Raw genomic sequence first — 26031 nt, forward strand, 5'->3', positions numbered from 1 at the left:
CAATAGAAAGCGTGAATGTTCGTTGTCACAAGAGAGTAGAATTATGTAGGGCCTTCGTCATCTCTGTCTTTTATATACCAATGCATCGTCACGTTGAACTCCCCCCATTAAACGCCATTACCCAGAAGAATGCAACTGTACCTTGTTTCAATCTGGCACCGTGCGAAACCATCCGACTAGACTAGGTGATCGGAGACCCAGGAAACTCCACACGCAGAATTAGTGCATAGTGATGTCCGGATACGCCGTAGATACCCTGGGCGTCGATGAGCCGGGATTCCCAGGACCTCCAGGGCCTCCAGACCCTGCTGCCGCTGCCGCTGATGGCGGTGCCGATGTCGATCCTGATCTGGCATGCAATGCGCCCGCCGCGGCGGCGCCTGCACCCGTGACATCAGTGGCATAGCCCAGGCCCTCAATAGTCGCGAGGCCGGGATCCATGCCGAAGTCGAGGTCGGCGTTGAGGAAGGCGTCGCCGTCGAAGAGCGGGTCCTGGAAGATGGTCGGCATGCTGAGGTCGAAGAAGCCGTCGAACAGCTCGTCCAGGTTCGTGAACTGCGGGTCGTAAATGCCCGGGCCGAACGAAGATGGCACGTCGAGCGACGTAAACGCTCCACCACTCCCACTTGCTCCTCCTGTTGTCGTAGAGGAGGATGTCGGCGCGAGAGGATTGTGATGGCTGTAGGTGTAGCTATTAAGGGCGGATGATGTCTGGAATCGCGTGCTTTTGTTGTAGTTCTGGTACTGGAACGCGGACTCGGGTGGGATCTGGCTGAAGCCTGAGGCGTAGCTGCTGTTGTTGTTGTTGTTGCTGTTGTTGAACTGCTGGGGCTGTGATGTTTTGGGAGATGTGGCTGAGAGCGATGTGGGTGTTTTGGACACCGCCCTGGCGATCGCAGCATTCCCGCGACTCTTGCTGTTGCCGCTGCCAACGGAGGGTGAGGAAGCCAGATTTGTCGTTGTTCCAGTCGAGTGCGTAGCTGCTGCATCGGAAAGGACATGTAACCCATTTCCTCTCGACCCACCACCACCACCACCAGAAGACATTGATTTCGTCATCACCGTAGCAGCCCCGCCAAGAGTTGCAGCAGGGATAGAAGAACTGTGAGAATGATGATGTCCTCCTCCATGATGTCCTTTCGCCTCAAACGGTCCAAACTTGCACGCAGCAACCTCCGCTTCCATCGCACTCACGATCCCCGCCACGCTGGCTTTCCTTACTCCCGTCTGCTGCAAAGACTTCAACGCCTTCCGCCCTAGTCTAGCCATTGCATCTGCGGTCCACCAATACATGCTCAGTGCCTCCAAAGTCTCACATCGCGTAGCGAGATCGGCCTGTGCACGGTCGCTATCTTCGAATGCATTGTCACGGAGACCGCGGTATGTGACTGTTAGGGCGAGGCCGACCGCATAGGGAACCAAGGGGATGGGCAGAAGGGATGTGTGGCGGCCATTGGAGAGCAGTTCTTGGATCCGATCTGCCGCGGAGATGCGACGGGCGTAGGAGGTGGTAGAGGGACCTCCAGCACGGCAGGAGAGAATACAGATGACGTGGTAGCAGATTTCGAGGATGCCTAGAAAGAGGGTTAAAGGTATGCGACGAAGGTAGAACGAGATTTAGATGACCAGCAGAGTTCACTCACTTTGTTCGGAGATGGGGAGCAAGGATAAATCGATTCCCTCTGTCAGTGATCGATAAGGTGGGAACTCGGTTTCCCACCCTGTACACTCCGGGTCTGCTGTTGGTCTATAAAATTCGATGACCTCGTCGAGAAGATCCCCCAATCTCAACCACAGATTGATGACGTTACTTCTAGGAACGCCGCTCTCGAGCGGCGGGCGTGTGATGTCGATGTCACGATTTGCAATCACGATCGGCCGCCCACCGAGGCAGGCATTGATCTTGTCGAGGGTCCAGATGGTCCACCACAGCATGCTTGATTGATCTTTGGGAGATCGTCCTGGCGTGTGGATGTGTAGGCCCGCCGTCCATGCATCGTGGATGGCTTGCGACAAATGGAGTGATGACTCTTCGATGCCTCCTGGTCCGTCATTGTGCAAATGCATCAATGTCAGGATCTGGATTTTGGTGACTCTATCAGGTTCCAGATCAGCTTTCATGGCGGCGTCCAGTCCGGTATGCAGACTCCGGGCAAATGGGATGGGGTCGAGAAGTGGACCATCGTCGTAAAGCCGGAGATACGCTGCAGCCTCCTCGGTCTTGCAGGTGACAAGACATATCGCTTGCATAAGGAATATCGAACACCGTCCTTCGGTGTAGTCTCGAAGTAGTTTGATGCCGTTCAGAATAGGCAGAAGCCCGTCAAAACATGCAATGTAGGTGGTAACCAGCGCATCCTGAGTCGCTTTGGGCAGAACTCGAAAGGCGCCCACGGCTTGCAAGTAATTTCGTTGATGGCCAGTCAGGGTCCTCCGACCACCTTCAACCTTACCATACTTCTCGACGTTGAGTGGCGTTTTATCTCCCGACTTCTGTGGCGGCGGTGGGCCAAGGTCTTCTGGAGGGAGTCCATCTTGCAGATCTCGAGACTGTTCAACCCAGGTACCTACTCGGCTGATCCTCTGGGTTCCTTGTTTCCTGGATGACAAGTCCGTGAGTATGGATTCGGGATTCAGGTCTCCAACGAAGCGGATGGGTTCTTTGTGTGTCAAATTGGGCAGGACTCTCTCGAGCCCGTCAGAGTCTGCTTGCTGCTCTGGCGGGCGCTGAAAGGTGTGATGACAGCGCTTCTTCGCGGCGCGGCATTTCTGACATGCCCGAGCGGCTCTCTTGCGGCTTGCGAAGGCCGCCGTGTCCGCCTCCCAGACAACTTGCATCGAATCCCAAAGGCTGTCGGATATTAGATTTATTGATGAAAGGAATTGGTGGGTGGTGGGGGCACAGCCGGCGGCTGATCTGAAAGCAGATATCGCCCCGCGCTGCTGCCCACGTGCTGCCACGTGACCCGACGCGTTGTTGGCTCACCTGACGCGCACCAGATCCCTACCTGGCGAGGTGCCTACCCTGTACGGAAATAGTGCAAAGGACCCGAGTTGTCTTGGCTATCCTGGCTGTCCTGGCTGTCCTAGCTGGGTGGAAAGCTGTGGCTTTTCTCTTGCTGGGTCTCCCTTCATTCTACTAGGACTGTCCCTCCGTGACATCCAGAATTCTCAGCCCTACCGAAACTACCCACTGCTGCTTCTGGTCGCCCCAAGCAACATGACTGACCCGTTCTCGATTGCGGCAGGCGCCGCTGGGTTTATTTCGCTCGGTCTCCAAGTTAGCCAATCTCTCATTGACTTCTATACTGCATACAAAAATCAAGACGCCGATGTGGACAAAACCACCCGGAACTTAGAGAGTCTCCAGGCCACATTCCGGCTACTTCAGACCACGCTGCAAACTCGCACCTTCTCAGAGGCAGAAAGGGCTGCGGTGACGAATATCGAATCCCGACTGGAAAAATGTCTGGAAATCATTCAAGAGCTGGAGGAAGAGAGTAAGAAGTTCAAGAAAGCCACTGATCTCGGAATCGCCAGCAAAGTCAGGGTAGCCGGTCGTCGCTTAGCTTATCCGTTCCGGAAAAGCACACTACAGAAGCTTCATGAAGATATCGATGAAATACGTGAAAACGTAGACGTTTCTCTTGGAGTCTTGCAATTGAGGGATCATCAAATAATACACAATAGCGTTCGCGACGTCAAGATGCTCATTGAAGTTGTGAGAGCTGGTCTGATCTCCTTGGAGATACGCGGTTGGCTCAGAGCACCGGACGCCAGCACCAACCACAATGCCATATACACCAAGCGATACCTTAACACCGGTGCTTGGTTTGTGGAAGGGCCTCTTTTCGCTGACTGGATGACAAAACCAAATTCAATCATCTGGCTGAATGGATTTGCAGGGTGCGGGAAGTCCATTTTGTGCGCAACAGCGATCCAGCATGCTTTCCTCCACACACGATCGGACGCCCGTAAAGGTATCGCTTTTTTCTATTTCACTTTTGACGATGAGTCCAAACAAGACGAGTCTGCAATGTTGCGGGCAGTGCTTCTACAGCTCTCTGGTCAAGTTCCAGAGGGTAGTACCGACATTACGGAGTTGCACACTTCGTACCCTGACACCACGCCTCCATCCCGAGTCCTTCTGGAGTATCTCCAGCGTTTGATACAGAGGTTCACAGAAGTATACCTCTTTATTGATGCGCTAGATGAGAGTCCTCCATCTGGAAAACGCCCTCATGTATTGAGATCGTTGAGGGCCATTCAGGGTTGGAATCTGCCTGGGCTGCATTTGTTAGTGACAAGTCGCGATGAGTTGGACATTCGCCGGGCATTATTTGGTTCCCAGAGTCCAACAGCCGCGGAAGACGCAGTGAAAGTTGTTATGAATAATGAAGACATCGATCGGGATATTGCGAACTATATCTCTGGCCAATTACGAGATGATCCTGACATGCAAGATTGGTTGCAACATCACGACAAGATTCGCCAAGCTTTGACTGAGAAGGCAGGCGGAGTGTGAGGAGTATAGATCTGTGAGTTCTGTGCACGTTGCGCTGACAAAGACACAGGTTCCGCTGGGTTGAATGCCAATTTCAGATCTTGAGACGTTGCCCAAGAAGTGAATACCGCCTTGAGGAGTGCCTCGCATCCCTACCACGAACCCTCGATGAGACCTACGAGCGAATGCTTTCCACCATCGATTCGGATTATGTGGATGACGCTAAACGAATTCTGACTTTGGTCTGCTTCTCTGTTCGCCCCTTGACTGTACCTGAGCTCATGGATGGAATTGCTGTTGATCTCAGCGGCTCGGGATGGCTGGATCGACGACGACGATTGCATAGTGCAGATGACCTGCGAAGAATATGTCCTGGACTGTTGGCTTTCAATGCTGCAGAAAGTGATTTCACAGGCTCACCAGATGCTGACGACGAAGATGATCGCTTTACAGTGTTGACGGTTCACATCGCCCATTTTTCAGTCCAAGAATACATCGAATCAGAGCGCATAAGACAGCAAAAAGCAAGCGTGTACGCTTTACAACGAAGCTCAGCGAACCTCGATATTCTTCGCATCTGCCTGGTATGCTTGCTCGAACCAGGATTAAGCAGCAGAAGGCTAGACAGAAGCATTCTAGAAGAACATCCACTAGCCCGTTTTGCTGCCTCCTCTTGGTATGCATACTATCCTTACATCGCAAGCACAACAAATAACGTCCAGGAATTGGTCTTGAAACTGTTCGATCACCAAAAAGGCTCTTTTTCCAATTGGGTAAGGTTGCACGATCTGGATACGCCCTGGGTGAATGAAGTGAAGTTCCATATTGAGTCGGAACACATAGCATCTCCGCTCTACTATTCATCTATGCTGGGGTTCGACTGGATTGTGAGAGAGCTCATCGCTGCTGAGTCTGATGACGTTAACCGCGAAGTTCTCATCCATACTCTTGGCGGAGAAAACGGCAATGCGCTGCAGGCAGCATCGCTCCATGGCCACACTAAGGTGGTTGAAACCTTACTTGAAGCAGGGGCGGATGTTAATCTTCGTGGTGGGCTTCATGACAATGCACTCCAGGCAGCTTCTGCAGGGGGTCACGATGCCGTGATAAAATTATTGTTGGACAAGAACGCTGATGTGAATGCCCATGGCGGCAAATACAATAACTCATTATACGCTGCGTCGTTGAATGGCCATGAGAACGCTGTTCTCATGCTGCTTCGTCATGGAGCCGATCCGAATGTCCGAGGCGGTTTGTTTGGTCATCCGTTGCAAGCGGCATCATCAAGAGGCCATGAAACCATTGTGCAGATTCTCTTGGAAAATAATGCTGACGTGAACGCAGGAGGTGGTAGATTTGGCAATGCGTTGCAGGCGGCAGCATCAGCTGGTCATGAGAATGTAATGAAAATCTTGTTGAGCAAGGGGGCTGATGTCAATGCGTACGGAGGTAATTATGGGAGTGCGCTGCAAGCCGCATCTGCACGAGGCCGCACAGACATCGTCCAGATGCTGCTGAAGGAGAATGCTGAAGTGAACGCAGTTGCCGGATTCTATCATACTGCTCTGCAAGCTGCATCGGCCGAGGGTCATCATGAGATAGTCAAAATACTGCTAGATAGCGGCGCGGACGTGACCATTTCAGGAGGAGAATTTGGCAATGCGCTGGGTGCGGCACTACAACGCGGTCACAAGAGGGTTGCAGAGTTATTGCAGGGAGTGAGCACTGGTGAGGGACCGCCGCCAAACCACCTCGATGGAGTCGCTCTTCTTCAGTCCTTCAGAATAGATCCACGCCATGAAGCTCGTCCTTTCCGACCTTCCAGCGCCATAGCCTCGTCTTTGGCCCCAGCAAAAGATTCTTTCCACAACTTAACCGCGAAAGATATTAACCAGATAATTCTCAAAGCAAAAAGTGGGTCTACAACATTGGTTGATTCGATTGGGGTAAACCAAAGCTATCTTCATGATCTGGGGTCAAGACGTCACGTACGTTGAGAAGACGTGAATTTTTGCTAGGATCTTTATTGACAGTGGTCCCAGATCTTCCTGATTGACGACGCGAAATCGATGGAAAAGTATTGGCAAGATGTCAAATCAGTCACCCACGCCATGGCATATATCATTAAGCAGTCAAGAAAGCCACGAATGGAGCTGTGTTTTATGCGAAGCGACCGAAAGTACTCGTCCAAAACTTCGACGGGCCTTGTGAAGATCCTAGATGGAGCACATTTAGAAGGGCAGAGCGACATCAATATTCGACTTCAACAAATCTTCAAAGTTGGCAATAGTCAACCGCAGCACACCCTCTCCGAACAGGTGGGACGGCAACCGCTCAACGTCTACATTTTAACGGATGGAGCATGGACATCTAATATTCATGCCGACAACTCAATATGGTCCATTACAAACGCCCTCGACAAACAAAATTCAAGCCGTGGTAAAGTCGGACTGCAATTCGTCCTCTTTGGCGATGATCCGAAAGCCAGGAGTGAGCTGAATCGCCTTGAGTCGGGGCTTGCGCTGGTCAGGTAGCTAATTGCCCTTTCGGAACATCTCCGATTCTGATCCGATATTACCTTCCGCTGACATCAATGTGCAGGGACATCGTCGACTATGAACCAGCAAGTGGCAGCATTTTCAAAATGCTCATGGGTGCGACAGTCAAGTTTTATGACGACTGACTATTTTGATTCGGTCCCCTTCCTAGCATTAGTCGGGCGCCAGACTTGAAAAATTCTTTGTCGCCTTTCGGAAAGCCAAGCGAACACTCTACTGACTCCGCTTTTGGTATGTATTGCTTTAAACAATGCTCTAATATAGTCTATAAAACGCGCATAGAATAGCCTATGCTGAGAAAAATTCTTTCCAATTGACACGTAGGACTCAAGAGAGATGGGCAATGAATGTGCTATGTTTTTTTTTTTTCTGACAACTGAACTAAGTTGACGTCGATTCCCGCTGCGTGGCTTGACGATCTCGCCTTGCGGATTGATAGCTACGCCTGCTTCTTCACCAACAGCAATACGCCATACACGGTTGCCTTCAATTTCTCCTTTCCTTTCTCAACGCCGGCCTCCTGCAACAGTTGCTCAATCTTCTTGCGAAGTATCTTGAGCACATCTCGCTCCGTGCCGACGTCGTCGGGGTGCGCCTGGCGCCAACGTGTCTCTGCACTCCCCGTCGCCATCATCTTCTCAAACATGTCCAGGTCCGCTTCGGGCATACCCACAAAGAATTGTTCGCTCGGGTCCCACTCCTTTCGGACGAATGTTGTCTTGTCAAATTCGGAAACGGGCTGTGCCAGGGTCCACGGAAGGGGCAGGTCGGCATAGCGACCTCGCACAAGCAGGCTGCCTGGCTCAAGGTAGGGCTTCATGTCACGCTCCTGGTGCTCATCAAATGCCTCCTGAATGGCGGCAGCGTTGGGCATGGACGGGTGAGCACGAATCTCGCCGCTAGTCCACAACGCGACGGTGCCTCCAGGCTTGAGGACGCGGGCAGCGCTGGGCCAGAAGCCTGACATATCAAACCAGTGCGCAGCGTTGGCGGCGGTAATGAGGTCGACGCTAGAATCTGGAAGTGGCGGCGACAGGTTTGCTCCAAGTTCCTCAGCCGTGGATCTCTCGAAGCGTGCGGGTTCGGCAGTGGACGAAACAAGGCCTATTGAACGAGCCGTACTGATCATACCTTCGGAAGGGTCGAGGCCAATGACATGAGCAAAGTGAGACGCGAGCCCGCGGGCGGCAGTGCCGGGACCACAGCCAACATCAAGAATTGTGTCATGACCGCCGCCGGTGGATGTGTGGTGGTCAATGATGGCTTCATACACCTTTGGGTGGTAATCACGGCGGACCTGGGCATAAAATTTGCCTTGTTCCTTGTTGTAGGAGCTGAACGTCTTTTCTTTTGGAAAGGCCGTAGAAGCGGACTCTGGTTTAGACATAGCGTTTTCCAGGCAGCAGAAAACGGGTGTTCAGGACCGGCCGCCTTCGTACTTCAGTTTGAAGAGGGGAAAATTCGGGGTCAAATCTGAAGAAAAAGAGCAATTGCTTGACCCTGGCTTTGCAAAATAGAATTGAGGATTGCTTGGGGACAGATGGATGGAGGCTGACCTGAATTTGACGCAGATGTACAGGGTAGAGATATTTATCTCGGGTTTATTACGAGCAAGGCTGCCGAAGAGGAAAGCAGCCAATAGTAATGGTTTTTGTGAGCGAGCGGGCAGCCACTAGCCCGATACAGGGTACCATTGCGAGGCCCCAGTCCGCGCACCTTTAGCCGAGAGAAGGCAACAGATCTCATATACATCGATATCGGCGGTGAATGGACTTTCGACTCGCTTACGGATCACTGGAAGCTTTTCGAAGCGGTATCGGCCATGAAGCCCGCCTGTCGAATCCCCATTGTGGAATTGATGCGTCGGAGTTGCTCCACAGCGAAAGAGCGCGCAGAGAAATGATTCCGCTCTTCCAGGGCGACCACAAACAGTGGCTGCAAGAGCGACAAGATGCCTGCGGTGGTAGTTAGCTCATGAGCCTCCTCTTGAGTGAGATTGGGGGGCTAGTTACGTGGAGTGTCTTTGAAACTATATGTGGAGATGCAGATGTCATTGCACAACTGCTGAATGATGGAACAGGCGAGCGCCATCCGTGCATCGTCAGGCTCAGTCAAGCGAACCTCATTTTGCAGCGTGATTTGGTTGACTAGCACCCGAAGTGCGCGCCAATAGTTCCATGCCTCTGCGATCCAAAGATTGGGATAGATGTGCTTTTTCCCGTCGAAGCAGACATCATGGGGAGCACCAGGAACATGGACTACCGTGTATCCCCAAGCTGGCGACAAGCCTGCTTTCCAAGTCTCGAGGTCCCAATCGAGCTCCAGCGCTATTGCACGGATGGCCTGTGGATCTGTAGCCTCTTGACTTTTCAAGCCTGCCCAGAGGTTGACCACTCGGATACAAATCTCGGTGATGGACCCTGGGCTGGCAATATTGGCATGTTGCCAATCCTGTCTCAGGGCGCCTGTCTGGAAACTGAAGGTTGCCTTCACCATGGCGTTAGGCACGGCAACATGCTCGTGCATGCAAAACAGGAGCTATAATCGTAATGAGACTGTGGGGCCCAACAAGGAGTAATGGACAGCATTACTCACTATGGAGGAGCGAAATTGAACGTAGAGCAGGCCACCACGTTCACTGAGAAATTGCTCTCGACCCCGAAGCTCTAAGATGGCCGTGCCGGCTCTGACATGGGCCGCCCAATGGTGATATCGATCTCGATTTCCAAAACTGACGGTCTGTAAGCATGTGAGTAAAGGCTCTCTCAGAGGCTGATCCAACTAGCACCTTGACGCACCTCGAAAAAAGCCAATAAGATGAGTGCCATAAATGTCGTGTCCGAAATCGCTTGCACTGGATTGTTCAAAGCTTTTTGCATGGAGATCAAGGCCGTACAATACTGTGCGTGACATTGAGACTTAACACGAGGCGCATAGAAGACGTTTGACAATCCTGCCATGCCAACAGCTTCGATAACCGCACGTAAAACGTTGTTGGGCCCTTGGCCAAAGTAGGACTTGACCAGCCAAGCATGATAGTTGCTGAAGAAAGGACCATCGTCGGGGGAGTACTTAGCGAAGAAAAAATTGGCCCCGAGATCATGAACGGATTGGGAAAGCGGATATGTTATGGCCATAGAAGATTGAGAAGATGGGAACAATCTCTCCGTGGGAGCTCGTATGTAGCTTTGCTGGGACTGAGCGAGAGGTTCTTGTATCACGAACGAACCTGGCATTTCATCCTGGCGATGTCTGCGGGCCACCCGGTCGGACTCGTCCCGAAACCTGACGTCGCTAAGATTGCGGTAGCCCGGGCATTTTTGTTTCAATCTCGTGCACTTCAAACATTCAGGTCTACGTTCGTCGCACTGGCAAAAACGGCCAGGTGGTAAGTCGGATGTGGGCAAAGGTTCGGGAAGGGTTGAAGAAATACCACAACTTACCTTTACCTTCCGTTTGCGACACCTCTCACAGCCTTGGCTGGGAGCGCCACAGTATACCATGAGGCGGAAAGACCCTGTCTGTCGATGAATTCCTCGAGTATGCTTCTTGTACAAGCTTCCCGTGGGATTTGCTGTAGCCTGAAGGTGTAAGGGATGAAGGACTCGGACCCCACTGTCAGTTGAGTTCTTGTATTGCTTTTATACTCTCTGCTTCGACAATGGGCGATGCCGGCTGTTTTCCCGATAGAGTCTGGTTGTGGGCTTCTGAAGAGGGGAGCCTCTGTGCACGTAGCCCGCATACAGAAGCTCACTGCTGCGTTGGCGAGATACCCCAACCGATCCCGGAGAGGGAGTGCCCGTGGCGCAGAAAGAATGAATGACTCTGTACCTGGTGGCATGGAATTATAACAGGGTTGAACAGGGCCATTGATGAAACCGAGAAGTTGCCAACAGCTGAACCGAGCTCTATTTTACCCCTGTACCGAGTAACAACGTTGTTGCTTGGAAATCCGCTGTGACGGGCCTTTTAGCGCCTTGGCACTTCAATGCCTACTTCTTGCTACTTCTTGCTACTTCTTCCTGTCATCACTGCCATTTCTAGATAGACACCTATGTACACACAATACCATACCCCCACGTTACCGCGGCTATCCATGTCATACATGTCTTCTTCCTTCTTCCCTGATGCTACACCGCCTGCAATTAGGCTAGTGAGGCGGTCCTTCCGTTTCGGGTATGGTCGCGGGCTACGTGTGTATGAACCTCATCTCCCACCTTCATCCCCTCTCTCCTTCTCTCCATCTCTTCTATTAACTTAGCAACGCACTCAATGAACATATGCCATGGCCACATCAGTAAATGAAGCGCCTCTAAATGTTCTCGTCACGACTGTCAATCATCTCGATAGCACGAAGACAGCCGCTCCAGAGAACTCGAACAACCTGCCAGCCAAGCGGAATCGAACCCAGCTCAGCTGCACCCAATGCCGCCATGGGAAGTTGAAATGTGATCGAGAAAGGCCGTGCTCACAGTGTGTAAAGAAAGGACGGGCCTCTAAATGCACGTTTCTCCCTCCAGCGGCTCGGAAAAGACCGGCAGCAAGCATGCAGAATCGATTGAAACATCTAGAAAGCCTTGTCAAAGTTGCGATGGCAAGTCAGCCATCAAATGGAATTGATACATCTGCGAGTAATCCGCATACACCAGAGATAGATCCTAGTTCGCAGTGTCCAACCCCGACTGAAATCCCGGGAACTTTCGTTGAAGCGCGCGGGTGCGCCCAAGACGGCGTTTCGAACGCTGCCGGCCAGGTGGTCCAAGGACCAAATGAAACCACATATATCGGGGCAACACACTGGGCTGCAATGCTTGATGATGTAAGATTTCGCATGTTTCTGCCGACTTGATGTCGTTCAACTGATAATTGTTAGATTGAAGAAGTGAAAGGTTACTTCAACCAAGTCGTGGGGGAAACGTCGCAGCCTGACAACAGCGTGGGACCTGATCTTTCTTTGGTCTTCAAACACGATTCGCCCACTTCTAAGGAAAGCCTCTTGGCCACGCTACCCGATAGCGCCATCGTGAATCGATTTATCCATCGATACTTTAACTCTAATAGCCCTGCTCTCCGTCAGTGATTTCGAGTTTTCTTAGAAAGCAGCTAATTTCTCCCAGATATCATTCATAAACCAGCATTTCAAAGACACGTAGGTAGCAAATGCTCCTGGACGCATCGGTGCCTCTACATCTTGCAACACTAATGCCGCCCGCAGTACAGCAAATTCTGGGCTGACCCCCATGGCTCCCCGATCAGTTGGCTCGCTTTGATATACTCGATTATGGCTGTGGCGACTTTTTCAGCCCTCGGAGCTGGCGAGGAAATTATGGACACTCGCGGAACCCCAGTGGAGAAGATACGAGCTTACCGTGGATATTGTGCACAATGCCTCATGCTCACCAATTACGCTCAGCCAGGACCATATACTCTCGAGGCCTTCCTTGTATACATTGAGGGGGAACTGCTTCTCAGCAAAGGCGATCAAATCAACTGTTATTTAATAGTCAGTGTGGCAATTCGCCTGGCCATTCGAATGGGCCTCCATCGAGATCCCGACAATGTGAAGGGTAACTTGACACCTTATCGAGGCGAGATGCGCCGCCGGATCTGGCATTTGCTATTACAGATGGATTTGATGGTCAGCTTTCATCTTGGCTTACCATCAATGGTTCAAGCTATCAAAAGCGACACTAGAGTCCCGCTCAACCTTCGAGACCAAGACTTCGATGAAGATACAATTGAATTGCCACCTTCCAGACTGGAGACTGAAATGACAGGCATGTCATACACACTTGCCAAAGGTCGAATAGCGCGGATATCTGGCAAAGTTGTCGAGCAGGCAAATCTTCTGACTTCGCCTCACTATGGCCAGGTCATGGAGCTTGATCGGGAGCTGCAGCAAGCCTTCACTGCTGTGCCGTCTTTTCTTCGCTTTGTACCAATCGAGTTCTCAGTCACCGACTCCCCTCAACTTATTATTCAGAGACTCAGTCTGGCAGTACTGTTTCACAAATCTCGATGTGTCTTGCATCGCAAATATCTGACCACGGAGAAAGAGAATGCAGAGTTTTCATTTTCCAGAAAAGCAGCGGTAGATGCTTCCATGAAGCTTCTCATGATCCAATCCGAGGCCCACGACGCTGTTCAGCCTGGCGGCCCCTTGAGCAAGGACTTATGGTTTATTTCTTCAATATCGATGCACGACCTTCTGCTCGCAGGCACGATAGTATACTTGAGCCTCATTCAACAGAGCGACGGCATCACTCTAAAGGTGGGCGATCTGAGAGAGGCTACCACACAGCAGGCAGAGATGATCATAGCTTTGGAAAGATCATATAGGATCTGGACAGAGACGAAAAGCATGTCGGTTGATACTAAGAAAGCCTACGATGTGCTTGGCAACATGGTGAAACGAGTCAATTCAATCTTCCGACATCGCAGTGGAGACACGGTGGTCTCCACTGAGAAGAACGATGCTGGATATACTCACGGTAGAGAATCTCTTTTGAGACTCTCGTTGAATGGTATGTGCGCCCAAACTTCCGAGTTACGTCACGAATTAGCCTGTACTTCTGAAAAACAATTGGAGAGAAAGTCGCTGATCAAGCTCTAGAGCCGATGCCATCATTGGCCTCATCAATTGGTGTCACCGATCTTCTTATTGACGGACTGTACAACGAATCAAATAGCAATCGTTCAGCATCAGGTCTCACCATGCAGTCTGATATTGATGAAATGAATATTCCCATGGACTCTTTAAGGGCTATAATTGACACACCCACGAATTTTGACTGGGTATTTGATGTTCTAGTTACGGGACACTTGACAAACCAAGCTAATGAACCTATTTAACAGGATGTTTTCGACAGTCACGTTCGCCCACCATATATTGACGAGCAAGCTTGGCCAGATTACTCTTTTCCGGACTTCAACTTCGGGGATGATTTCAATTACACCATCTGAGCGGGCAACAGGGTTTAATAAAATGTGCGCAAATCATCGGGCGCTTCCCGAAATCACGACTTCTGGAAATCCTTCGTCTCTCGCGCGCAATAGTCCAAGAACATTTTTGCAGCACCACTCCCACCCTCGGCTCTACTCTTGAGCCCTTTAGTGATATCTTCGGGTAGGTCTGCAATTCTTCCCCAAGCCATCACATATCCGCCATTATTTTCTGCTTTGAGCTGTGGAGAGAAAGCAGCATAGAGCTCGGAGTAGGCGCCGTGCACGGGAGGCTTGAAGATGTACTTCTACACAGAGCGTCAGCAACAACTGCGTCTCCGAGAACTGGGAGACATACCATCACCACTCGGTCGATAACACTCATGTTGCGCTGCAACTCAGTTCTCATCAATCCTGGATGCACGGACTAGCACTCAATCAGTACAATTATCTTCAAATCACGGCTTAGGCTTACCACGCTGAGAATTCCTTTGCTTCCGAGTTGCTGCGCAAATCCAGCTGCTAACCACGTCCCACCCACTTTGCTCTGCATGTAAGTATCCCATTGCTTCGGCGGGATCTTTGGATCTCCATGGTCGTCAAACGACATTTTCCCGGCGGGATTGCCGTATTGCATAAGCGCTACAACAAAAACGACTCTGACGCTAAGTGGAGGGCTCGAAGCTGCGGTTCGGATGAGAATAGGCTCGAGGAGAGTTGTGAGGAGGTATGGCGCCACGCAATTAGTAGCCATTTCGAGGTTCTGCCCCTGCACCCGCACTCTTGTCAGCTTTCTTCCACTGACACAAAACGGAATGCCGACGGACCTGTTTGCTTTTGCTTCCAGTGGGCGGAAGCATCACAGCCGCATTGTTAAACAGGACATCGAGCCGGGTTTCTCGACGCAGAAATTCATCGACAGCAACTTTCACCGTCTCTAGATCTGCTAGGTCGATCACCATGGTTTTCAACTTCCCTGCATATTTCTGGCTGCTTGTTTGGGCCTTGATTTTCTCGATGGCACCCTCACATCGTGATGCTGAGCGAGCAGCAACATACACGGTTCCGCCCGCGACGTAGATGATCTTCACAAGGTCGAACCCTACTCCAGAGGCTGCGCCGGTGACGATGAACACTTTGCCAGCGAGAGATGGCAGATCCTTATCCGTGAAAGTTGGATCAGGTGGGAAGAAGGCTGAGAATAAGGAAGGCATGTGTCTGGTCGGACTGAATTTTGGGTATTGATTGAATGTATTGTGATGCTCCGCAATTGAGGACGGGGAGGATTAATGGATGGGGAGTGAAATCCGAGACACGAACGAACAAATAAAGAGCTTTCCTAGTGCCTCATTGTTATACACATTATGTTGCAACGGACATAATGCTCTCTCAAATATGATAGGTGCTAACGGACGTAGCGTCCTCTAAGAAGTTGCAAATTGTATGACGGACATAACGTTCCTAGACAGGAAACGCATTTTAAGTTCTATGACTACGATTGGCTACGACGTTAAATCCGTTCGGGAAAATAAGGGGACGAGAAGACGCTCACCCCTTGCCTGGTAAAATCCCCTCGAGGGATAATAGAAACATGACCAAGGTGCCTCGTGGTGCCACTTCAGATCTATGCTACATACCACCACAACAGCTGGGAATGTTAGTGGACGGACGTCGTCGTTTATCTCGAGAGAGGATTCGAATAGCATTCTAATGCAACAGCGATGTGGACGCCATTGAGTAGCGCACTGACTGGCAGATGCCACGTTCTATGCTCAGGTAGGCTGAGATACTGCAGCGGTGGGTTTCGATTAACTCTTCGAGAAGAAATTCTGCGGGTGGACATTGCTACAGGTTTTATCTCGATCCCATTATTGCGCTAGGATCGAGGTCTCCAACGTCACCCGTCATGTTAAACAGTAGCAGCGAAGTTGAGCCCATTCACATGGACTAGGAAGCACACCATCATAGGTTCGTGGTTGCTCACTTGACTGCGTCTTGTACAAACATGGTAGCTCTCGAGTTACTCACGCCACTCGTCCTCTCAGTCTAACTTGGACGCAAGAGAGCATAGTCGAGGGGAGAGTCCCTTGTGGAAGAGGGGGACAGAGACAAGGCTTCCGATGACTGGCTCAAACATGAAACTTAGGTAGAGCTGGTCGACTACATGAAAGGAGACGGGATATTGGACGGCGGTCGAGATGATTTCGTGAAGGTCAGAAAAGGTCTTCTCCTTCTCCCTCTAGGAGAATATACAAGAAAATCCGTGGAAACTCTCCCTACACGACCTCGAGGCGCCAGGGCTAGAATAGTGCGGTTACAGGCACCCTTTTTTCCCGAGGCGTTGACGATTCCCTTGGTGTTTCTGAAGGGGGCTGTTTCTGGCCCCATTGAAGTCGCGTGGGGAGAGGACACTGTTAGCGTGCTTGAGATCAAGGGGAAAAACCCTCCCAAAGCGGCGGCACTGAGCGCCAAATTCGGCGGGAAATTTCCTGCCGCCTGACACGAAGCCGGCGCCAAGTCCACTAGAGTCGTAATCTTCTCTCACAAGCTTTGGCGAAGCCTTACGGTGGACACTTCCGAGCGTTCCATTCCCACGCAGTACTTAAGGTGGTCGCATTGAATATTCTGAGTACTGGAGCTGAAGAGCATCTTTGCGAACACAAAGCAGCGATTCAGAAACCAGCAGTGCTTGCTCACGAGTCACGAACTTCACTTACCGTCATCCAGACTTGGTCCTCATACTTCTTCGAGGTCGCGCTTCACCGGAGTGAAGTGTCTTCCGGCAATGTCATCAGAGACCAGCAATAAAGCACAATGGGCCAATTTAGAAGTCGTCGTTGTGGCGTAGTAAGAGTAGCTAGAACAAGTTAGTTTGAGGATATACCAGGGAAGGACGCAAGGGCCATATTGTTGAAGAAAACCGAGGCCTACACACACGGCATGGAATAGAAGTCGATATCGTCGCCAACCCACCCCCTCCCCCCCAGTCCAGACATTGCAGACATTGACGGACAAGCTGGGCATTAGCCGAACTCATGCGACCTGGGGGCGCTTTCTTCTTAGAGCATGTACCAAAGATTTTTACAGTGATAGAGACAATGTAGAGTTCGACAACTTTCGCACGGCTCCAATCTTTTATCAGTTCGGTAGCTTCATTATTGTTGCGAAGACTGAGAAGATGAACGATACACTCTCAGCTGAGCTTGCCAAGGCGCGAACCGCAACCACATAGGATTCAAATCGGATGATGCAGTCCTTTGGTTAGCTTAATGGAGAACACTTTGAAAGACCAGGAAGATTGTAAAGGTTGCATATGTCCACCGACTTGTTTTGGTGGAAAATGGACAGAAGTGGAAGACTTTGCGTGTGGATTGTAGTGATGGGAAGAGAGAAGACGCCCATATATAGGCTCACTGAGAGGGTCGCTGGTCTATTGCCACGCGGTGCCGCTGATAGCCTCCGTACGAACCACCCAAATTAATTTTAGCAAGGCGGGCAGATCGATTGAGTGGCACTTTATCACTGCTCTTGAACCCAAGCACTCAGATGAAATCCATCTATCTTTTCTCCTTGAAGATCGCTAATCTCGGGTTGAAAGGTTTAGAGTCTCCCCAGAGACATTAAGCAAGTTGGTTGGTACCTCGCTCTCTTTGGCCGTAGACAAGGCATGACACAACCCACCTCTGGTAGACAAACCACTGATAGATGGGAAAAAAGCGACCTAAAATGCGGTCGGAAAATAAAAAATCGGTGAGAATCACCCAATTGATACGGCCCCTTCGGCTTTGAATTTCGAAGGATCAAACAAGTATCTGCCCATGGGCGAGATCGTCCGAGAAATTACGGACCATAGCCTCGCGTCGAATCATCTACAAGCTTCAATCGAGGTCTGGGTGTTGAACCGGTCTGGCAAGTGGTAATAATTCCCTTGTTGTCATTTATGAGGTACGGGGAGCATAGGGAGCGCAAGGAATACGACACACTCGCACGCGCTGACGGCGAGTCTCCGGCAAACGGGAATCTTCTACTTCGGTAACTTATCGCAGAGGTTCTCTTCTCAAGTTATTTCTGGAACTTCCAAGAACATGGCCAAAGATCAAGGACTGCTGGGGCCGAGAAGGGAAGAATTTGGTAAAGGAAGTGGAAGACTGATAGTTTAGTTCAGATAATGATACGAAAGTATTGGCTATCAGAAATTCCTTCGAAAACTGTTACAACAAACGAGAAAATCTCGTGGCTACTTGCAATTGACGTCCGAAATCTTCTGTCGCTTAACCTTTCCTTCAAAATGTGCCCAGAATGCTACGGGAACTCCTGTCTGACTAGTAGGTGTATCGCACTATGAGAACGTCAAAGCAAGAGTGGGAGCCTCCAACGCTGCATACGACTCTAGACGAGACGCAAAAGGCGGGAGTCGAAAGCCTGAATGTGTTTTCGCACAATGCGTGCATCTCGTGGTATATGGAATGTCGCGATCTTGCGGCGGGAACGAATGGAGTGGAATGCCGGCGCTCTCATCACTGTTTTGGCCGTCCTGGGGGGTGCGTTTCGCTGTCATGTCAAAATTCATGTTTGACTGATACCAAGGTGCGAGTCTGCAACGCCTGATCCACATGAGCTTCGAGTCTGTTATCCCCAGGGCTTCTCTTCCCAAGCACGACGTTGCTAACTTTACCCTCACAGGAATTGCGTGCCACTTCGAGACAGCCTAAACGTCTCATCTGCCGCCAACTCTGGCAGCAACCTTTGGGCTAAAGTCTATCCGGCAGGCTCTTTGAGAAGAGTCTATGCTGTCCGATGCCTTGCATCATTGGTCGATCGACAAACAGGCATTCTGCACACAACCAACCTCGTCCCAATGAACAGTCTGTACGAGGGCTGGAGAAAATGCTTCGAGGGCGGAGGAAACGATAGGAAGCTAAGATCAAGACTAGAGAAGATGGGAAGGATGAAACCACTACTCTGGCCTGCTCCGATCAAGGAAATGGCTCTCTGGGACATAGTGGGTGCCGTTGGGGTACCGATGCCCTGGGGCCGTCATCAGCTCTCAAAGCAAGAATTTGTCTTTTTGTCTTTTGTCAAGGACGATTTTCCCCGGACCCTGAATAATGCCCTTCATACTCCAGCTCTCAATGAACAGCAAAATAGCCATCGATCAATCCTATGGTTGAGACTAGTGATAGATGCGAACCTCAGTCGGTTTTGGTTCCAGGTCGGACTCGACTCAGCATCGCTACTAAAGAGCGATCGTTCTACGGGGGCTGTTCTCGTGGACTAGTGCAAGATTGTGACAGGCAGGTGCTGGCATGTTATATTCCGTCTTCCTTTTCCACGTGGTGGCAGTTAAGCCAGGCTTGATTTGCATTCCTGGGTGGCGTCTAGCGGAGACGACCGACTAATCAACTGCGCAGGAGAAGTCACTCAATCATTCACTGGCTGGTTCAAGTTTCGAGGGCAGCATCCTCGGGCGTTTGCTGACTTCGGCGTTGTTCGAAAGCTGAAACCCGCTTCCAATGGATATAATCAGACCAAATGCGATAGCGTCGTGATCGAGAGGCACAGGGAGTCTGAGGTTGTAGGGCGAAAATGTGCCGATGCCGACCGCGTAAAAGATGACAGTTTGCTAACCAGCTCCCTTCAACTCTGGGCGAAAGAGGCAGAGGAGCTGACGACCATGTTCGTACCACGAGGGTTTGCCCCTACGGTTCATGGTATTCTCTTTGGCAAAGATCCATGAGCCTTCGTGGGGCAGACTGGCCATATCCTGCTAGCGTTGCGCTGGCATCTAGCGTGGCATGACAATTACTCGTCCAGGAGCGTTTGATCTACCAGAATCTCGGATAGCCAAAGTGGTGAAGTGGCTTCAGGGGTGAGCGAAGTCGCTGTTGTCACGAAGTCGCTTTCGAAGTCGCTGTCTGGAGCCGTCCCGGAGTTTGTGGAGCCGCCTCGTGAAAAAAAAAAAAAAAATTCGGCTTCCCGCATTGCCAACTTCCACAGCGATGCGCGGTAATAGAAACAGAACATTTGGAGTGAAGTCAAGGAATGCGGAAGACCACAAGCTCAAAGTAGGTTCCGTGATTAGCCTTGTTTTTCTCTTGCCAGCTGGGGCTTTTCGCAATTGTGTTCGTGGTTGATGTATTGCGGGCAGTCCCGATCAACAACTCCTCTCCTCCCGAGGATATGATCTCTACATGACCGTGTCTTCATTTGAGGTTGATGCTGAAGAATGTTGGTCAATTTGATGCCGCAATTTACCTCGATGTGGTCTTGACGGCCGTCATGTCGGAATCTGATTTTTAATTGTGCTGAAAGGTACATGCAGCGTGACGGACGGTATCATCGGGGTGGAAATTATCAGCGGAATTGACGAGTCCATTATTAGTTCGCAGAGCTCCGATCTAGTATTAAAATTATTCTGCGTTGAAAGTGCTGGGGGTTTCTCAGTTGAAACGGTCTACATCATTCTAAGCGTCGTCCAGACGAACGACGTCCGATAAACAACTGGCTTCGCAGGAGACATATCGGGATGTATTCTCGAAAACAAAACATGTGAGCCTAAGATGAAGTTGGCCCCGAAAGGAACCTCTAACTCTACACCCCGGCTGCCGGCGTGCGCAACCGGCGTTCATCCTCGCCATTTCTTGGTCCAGGGATGGCCGTGTCATGTAGTCCGCATTTGCTCGTCAAAGCCCGTGGTATCCAAATCTCAAACGATAGATTCATCTCGGACAGATTCACGGACACTCCGGATCCCGTAGCGGTAAGCAGGATTGAGCAAAGAAATCTGCGGGCGAGTAGCTCAGTCGAGAATATATTCACATCAAGCCCCCGGAGATCTAATGTGCCGGAATGCTCTTGTGTGTCACCACCCGATAAAGGAACCTTTCCGGGACCAGCTTGAAATCCAGCAAGTACGGCGGTGAACGTGCTATTTCTATCCTGAGCATCCGGGTATGACGAGCTACCTTGATTCCATCAATTTCCGTATTTCAGGCCGTCTCATTGACAGGGCTGATATTAATATGGGCTGGATTACCACCATCTACGCCACAAAATCCACCGTACCACGTACGGTGATGCTTGTCTGCACGGAATACTCGGTGCTTGGTTAATCACATCTGTTCCGTGAACCGAACCGAGAGAATCCGTTGGCTCGAAAATATATACGCCGATTATGATTGGCGCACTCCGACGCCTGAGCTCAACGTCAAGAAAGCCGTCGCAGAATGAGGATGGATTTAAAGCTCACGATATTCAGCACAATCCAACTCCTTTCGAGAACAACCTTCTGCCACTTTACGACTACACTAAGGATGGCTTCGATTTAAGGGAACGACATCGTGGGAGATGCAGATTATCTGAAGCTTACTTTAATTTGTTGCAGCCCGCCCATCAACCTTCCTAAGATCTGTTCTCTCCCATCAGCGCAATCTCGACGCTCAAGGCTGGGCCGAGGCTTTGATGCACAGCTGGAGATGGAGAGAGGATTGAGTTGAGTCCTTGATCATTATTACTCCGGTCGCCAGTCCATGAACCATGCCAACCACATTCAAATCTCAAAATGAATCTCACATGAGTGTTCAGTTTCTAGCGTGTTCCGGAGGCACTGAATTCTGGATGGAAGTGCGTCGACAATCACTCATTCATGTCTGGCGGAATATTCCGCCGAGGCTGTAACCGGTGTGGCCATTACCACCTATGAGCAACAGTTGTCGATGCCTGGCCAGCCACAATATGCAACTCTCTACGACTCAACAAGAGTGAGTCGCACATTCAACTGAGAAGCCTTAAAGATCACAGAAATCGAGCCAGCTACCGTCTGACACGTCACCATTTCTTCTTGCATTCAAGCAGAGGGATGCATATGCCGCCGCGTATCTCGATGTGCATATGTGGAGGTCCTGGAGGTCTTCTTACAAATATTTTGCCCAATTTCACCTGGACCTTCTTTTCCGACTTTGAATCACATGCCCTCAATACGAAGAGCACTGCAATACAACACCACTTGATGGCTGGGGACATGAAATGGCGTTGTAGGTGGCAGGCTTTGGTTTGCTAGGGTGGCCTGTATGCCTGCATATTCGCCGCAAATCTGCAGCTGCATGTTCTCTTCTTGGTAAGAGGCATCAAATTGGCCCCGCCTGGAATGGTAAAGAGCCTGCAACAATCCCTTTGGGCAAATGCGACATATGTCATCCTGAAGCTTCTCAGGCATACGTGTCACCAGCGCCACTTCCCTGCACAAAATTGTTGGGCTGCTTGTCGCTTTGACGTCCGAGCGTTCTTTGAAGGCTGTGACGTTCTATTCGACAGCTTTGCCAGTCTTCGGGCGCAAGAGCAAACTTTCGAGCGTCTGTCGTTCGAGATGCTCTTGACAACATCATCTCCACCCGGGAGCAAGCGAAGTGAGGCATCCAAGGAGAAGCTGCACAGTTGATGTCCTGGTTGGCATGATCCCTCTGCCCATTTCGAGAGTTTGGAGGCGTAAAGAATTCTTCAGGGTCAACGAATGGCCCGTCCCCTCAGTCGCCTCACGGAGTCCGTGGCTCTTCATTCGCTATACTGGTATCTATCCCGGTCTCCAAGGAAGAAGGAATTCAATGATTAGAATTTCCATGTATAAAAGTAGAGAGAAGCTGTTTGTTTGAGAATTATCCTTTGTCTTTCCTTGAAACCTTGGATTTTTACATTTGCGACCCCAAAGATGGGAGCAAAACCCAAGGCTGGCCCAACAACCAAAGACTCACCCAGCCGGTGGACCAAGCCTGACCTGAAGCTCCTCATTGCAAAGCTCAAAGAAGGCCTCTCTCTAGAACAGATCGTCAGGGATTATTTGCCAGGCAAGAGCGTTAGATCTTGCCGGGATCGAGCTCGGCCCTTCCAGTGGACTGGTCAGTTACCGGAATCATGCCTACAAACCTCTACTCCAGGAAAGCGCAGAGGACGGCCAAGGACCCGGCATTTACCCAGCCCAGAAACAAAAGCCTCATCCTCTAAACATCAACTGAGAGACAAGCGGGGACGTTATGCATGTCAATCTGGTGGTCCTCCTGACAGTCATGCACGCATGGTCGGTAAGAGTTCTCCGCTTGCGCAATCAATTTATTCGAATGATGACCATTCTTTAGGAGATCGAGAGAACCATATCCGGGATACGGACACTGACTCTCTCCCAGACGATGATAGCAACTACATCGTGAGCGAGACAGAGGACGAAGAATCCACAACTAAGGTTGGTCCCGCTCGTGATGCAGCCATTCAATCCGATGCGAGCCCGTCAGACACAGGCCCTCGCGTGCCTGATTCAAGCATCTCAATCAATGATGGACGACAGATCAACCAAGTTTCTTCGATTGAGACTGGCGTACCTGAACTTCAAGGCCTTACGGAGCTCTGCGAAGAGACTAATAAATTCAACCTTGACAGTTCCACTGCGAATGTGGATGACATAGCGAATATGGAAGAGTGGCTGATGAAGTTTGGCAGCCTGGAGAGTCGACATATTGAGTAAGGACACTGGGTAGCTCCTCCAACAAAGTTGAACTGACCACTCAACAGACGGGCATTTCGATACCGAACCCTGATGCAGGAGGACACTGACAACGCTTCTTTGGGGCTCTCTCGGGGCCGGATCCGTCATCTGTGCTCATGGATCTCACTCTATGCTCCTGTAGCTTATCACAAACGGCTCTGGGCCTTCAGCTGCATCCAAAAACGATCTGACTTCTTCGCGATGGAATGCGTGAATGCGGCAAAGGAGATTGTGCTAACTGTCGAACGATATCTTGCGAAGCTTTCAGTCGGCATCACAAAAGACTTGTCCCATGCCTTATGCTTTGCTCGAAAAGTCCTTTCAGGTAATGTCTTGATTTTCATCGACCTCCATTGATTGACCATGATTTCAGACCACGCACTTTATCGCGAATCACCCGAGGCAACAATCTTTGAGAAGATATCACAGCTACTTGCAGCTATTGAGCAACGGTCGAACTCCGCCATTCCGGCAAATTCAATGATATTGGAAAACGAAAACGGGAATCAGCCGGCTGCGGCCGCGCTGCGAGGGCCCTATCCCAGCAGCGTTCATTTGCCTAGTGTCGTCACGTCCGACTCACGTGCACCAAACGAAGAGGGTTCATACAACGGCAGTAGAATTGACCAGTCTGATAAGTCCCCGGACAACCACATTATTCGTCCGTCTACCGTACAACACGCAGCAAACCTACCCACAGTCGACAATACAAGCGGGGATCTCCAGCAGAAAAGCGATGCTGCATTCCCGGATATAGCGTCGTACGACCCATACGACGCTTCTTTCGAGGTGAGAGTTCACGTTCTTTTGCGTAGCGAAATTCCATTTGATTGTATCCCCTAAAGGGTCGAAGTGATGTAGCTCACTGGGTGAGAATCATGGACAGGCCCTCGGCAACGATACCTTTGACTACCAGAGCTTTTGCGACGCTTACCAGGACTTGACCGGGCCCTTGGCTTGAACAAGCTACTTGCTTTCTACTTCGCAGCTTCTGATAGATGGCCTTAGCCTAAGATCGAGCCATCATACAATGGGGAAAGAGGTCTGCAGCGCGGAAGCTCAAGACTTTTCAGCTCACGAGTGAAGGGGTTTGTTTCATGGAGGATATTGAAAACGTGGTATTGTGGCCCTGCGGACTCATGAGGATCACTTTGGAAGGAATCTGCCTAATTGGGCCAAAGACAGTGGTCATGGTTTCATACTGGCTTGAAGCGGGCGTTCTGGAGGGTTAATCCTAGCACTCGGTTCATAATCGCGTGTTTATTGTATCCTTGAAAGGCGTGGCGGGATTCGAATAAGGGACGGCGACACGCTTGCAGGGCCTAAAAATAGGGAACCTATTCGTCTAGGTACTAGCGTGCGATGCTGGTCTGGCGTAGGGGCAGAAGCTAGTATGGAGAAAGGAAAGAGGGTCGCGAGTGAGTTGAAGGTGAGTGGAGGGTGAGTGGTGTTTAAAAGCGGCGTAGGTCGAGTGAGTTGTCGAGAGGGGGGCTCGGTGTCGATTTACCTTCTGTTTTTGTCGCAAAACACCCTTTGGTTCGCAGTTAGGCCCACTAGCCTGCGCCTCGACCACCAACTGTCACAATGTCGAGCCGCGACTTCCCTCTACCAGCATAACGGGTCGATGTGAAGCGTCTTAGTGATCATAAACGATGAGCGGTCAGTATGCCTATATTGTCACGTTTCTGGGCACTGGAGCCTTTGGCATGGTGATGACGGCGAGGCGGAAAAGGGACGGACGAGAGGGTGAGTCCAGGCCCCAGTCCACGTCCAGAAAGCTGACGGTGCAACGTGCAGGAGCTCGTTTGTAAGAAAATTGTTGTATCAACAGCCGTAGCTCGTAGGAGTCTTCCTCAGCAGAGATAGCACCAGGGAACGAGTGGAGGGTGAATGCAAAATCCTCAGGGATCTCCGCCATCCTCATATCGTCCAATATACACACCATATTCTTGAAGACATGCTGGATCCTCCCTGCTGCAACCTCTACATGGAACTCTGTGAGCACTGCGATTCGGGCAATTCCATTACAACCGAGTTCTGACAGATGTGAGTCTGATCGAGCGCAGCCACACTAGAGCCCCCATGCAATTGGCACATTGAGAGTGGAAAGGACCTACCCCCGGCACCTCGCAGCCGGTGCTCGGGGAGTCTGAGCAGTTTGATCATGTCCCGCCTCAGGATTTCGCCAGAAATTCGCCCAAAAGCCTCCAAACTTCCGCAAGACGCCAGCCAAAAATTGGCGCCAGGGTGGAGATAATGGAGAGAAAAAGGCGCCTCCATTGACATTCATGTCTTTTTCCTTGAGGAGGACCTTCCTCGGGCCCATTTTGCCTTTGATCCGTTTCGATTCTTTCACCTCAGCCTCTCCGAGACGCAGGCCGGCTTCGTCAGAGACTACTCCGACAGGGGAAGGTGGAGGAAGAGGAAGAAGAGGAGGAGGAAGAAGAAGAAGAAGAAGAAGGAAAAAAGGCAAGGAGCGCGCACGACCTTCTTGT

The 26031-nt window shown here is 50.8% G+C and overlaps 8 protein-coding genes across 8 annotated transcripts; 4 read left to right on the forward strand and 4 right to left on the reverse strand.

Annotated features, from left to right (window-relative positions):
• Window positions 1-219: 219 nt before the first annotated feature.
• A1O5_06516 (uncharacterized protein) lies at window positions 220-2838 on the reverse strand (the record flags this gene model as incomplete). The annotated part of the gene is made up of 2 exons (XM_007747109.1): window positions 220-1574; window positions 1644-2838. 2 exons carry the CDS (start codon window positions 2836-2838, stop codon window positions 220-222), a joined length of 2550 nt encoding a protein of 849 aa, XP_007745299.1.
• Window positions 2839-3220: 382 nt separating this feature from the next.
• Window positions 3221-7038, forward strand: A1O5_06517 (uncharacterized protein; the record flags this gene model as incomplete). The annotated part of the gene is made up of 3 exons (XM_007747110.1): window positions 3221-4521; window positions 4575-6492; window positions 6547-7038. The coding sequence occupies 3 exons, from the start codon at window positions 3221-3223 to the stop codon at window positions 7036-7038; spliced, it is 3711 nt and encodes a 1236-aa protein (XP_007745300.1).
• Window positions 7039-7501: 463 nt separating this feature from the next.
• On the reverse strand, window positions 7502-8449 carry A1O5_06518 (uncharacterized protein; the record flags this gene model as incomplete). Its single annotated transcript, XM_007747111.1, has 1 exon — window positions 7502-8449. The coding sequence occupies one exon, from the start codon at window positions 8447-8449 to the stop codon at window positions 7502-7504; it is 948 nt and encodes a 315-aa protein (XP_007745301.1).
• Window positions 8450-9066: 617 nt separating this feature from the next.
• On the reverse strand, window positions 9067-10298 carry A1O5_06519 (uncharacterized protein; the record flags this gene model as incomplete). The annotated part of the gene is made up of 3 exons (XM_007747112.1): window positions 9067-9600; window positions 9658-9801; window positions 9861-10298. 3 exons carry the CDS (start codon window positions 10296-10298, stop codon window positions 9067-9069), a joined length of 1116 nt encoding a protein of 371 aa, XP_007745302.1.
• A 1310-nt stretch (window positions 10299-11608) lies between these two features.
• Window positions 11609-13914, forward strand: A1O5_06520 (uncharacterized protein; the record flags this gene model as incomplete). Its single annotated transcript, XM_007747113.1, has 5 exons — window positions 11609-11881; window positions 11936-12134; window positions 12180-12211; window positions 12278-13586; window positions 13676-13914. The coding sequence occupies 5 exons, from the start codon at window positions 11609-11611 to the stop codon at window positions 13912-13914; spliced, it is 2052 nt and encodes a 683-aa protein (XP_007745303.1).
• Window positions 13915-14078: 164 nt separating this feature from the next.
• Window positions 14079-15218, reverse strand: A1O5_06521 (uncharacterized protein; the record flags this gene model as incomplete). Its single annotated transcript, XM_007747114.1, has 4 exons — window positions 14079-14312; window positions 14363-14431; window positions 14480-14773; window positions 14832-15218. 4 exons carry the CDS (start codon window positions 15216-15218, stop codon window positions 14079-14081), a joined length of 984 nt encoding a protein of 327 aa, XP_007745304.1.
• Window positions 15219-18445: 3227 nt separating this feature from the next.
• A1O5_06522 (uncharacterized protein) lies at window positions 18446-19282 on the forward strand (the record flags this gene model as incomplete). Its single annotated transcript, XM_007747115.1, has 3 exons — window positions 18446-18545; window positions 18592-18628; window positions 18688-19282. The coding sequence occupies 3 exons, from the start codon at window positions 18446-18448 to the stop codon at window positions 19280-19282; spliced, it is 732 nt and encodes a 243-aa protein (XP_007745305.1).
• A 3426-nt stretch (window positions 19283-22708) lies between these two features.
• On the forward strand, window positions 22709-23515 carry A1O5_06523 (uncharacterized protein; the record flags this gene model as incomplete). The annotated part of the gene is made up of 1 exon (XM_007747116.1): window positions 22709-23515. One exon carries the CDS (start codon window positions 22709-22711, stop codon window positions 23513-23515), a length of 807 nt encoding a protein of 268 aa, XP_007745306.1.
• Window positions 23516-26031: the final 2516 nt, after the last annotated feature.

Source organism: Cladophialophora psammophila (genome assembly GCF_000585535.1).
Source record: "Cladophialophora psammophila CBS 110553 chromosome Unknown aczJe-supercont1.9, whole genome shotgun sequence".
Lineage (NCBI taxonomy): Eukaryota > Fungi > Ascomycota > Eurotiomycetes > Chaetothyriales > Herpotrichiellaceae > Cladophialophora > Cladophialophora psammophila.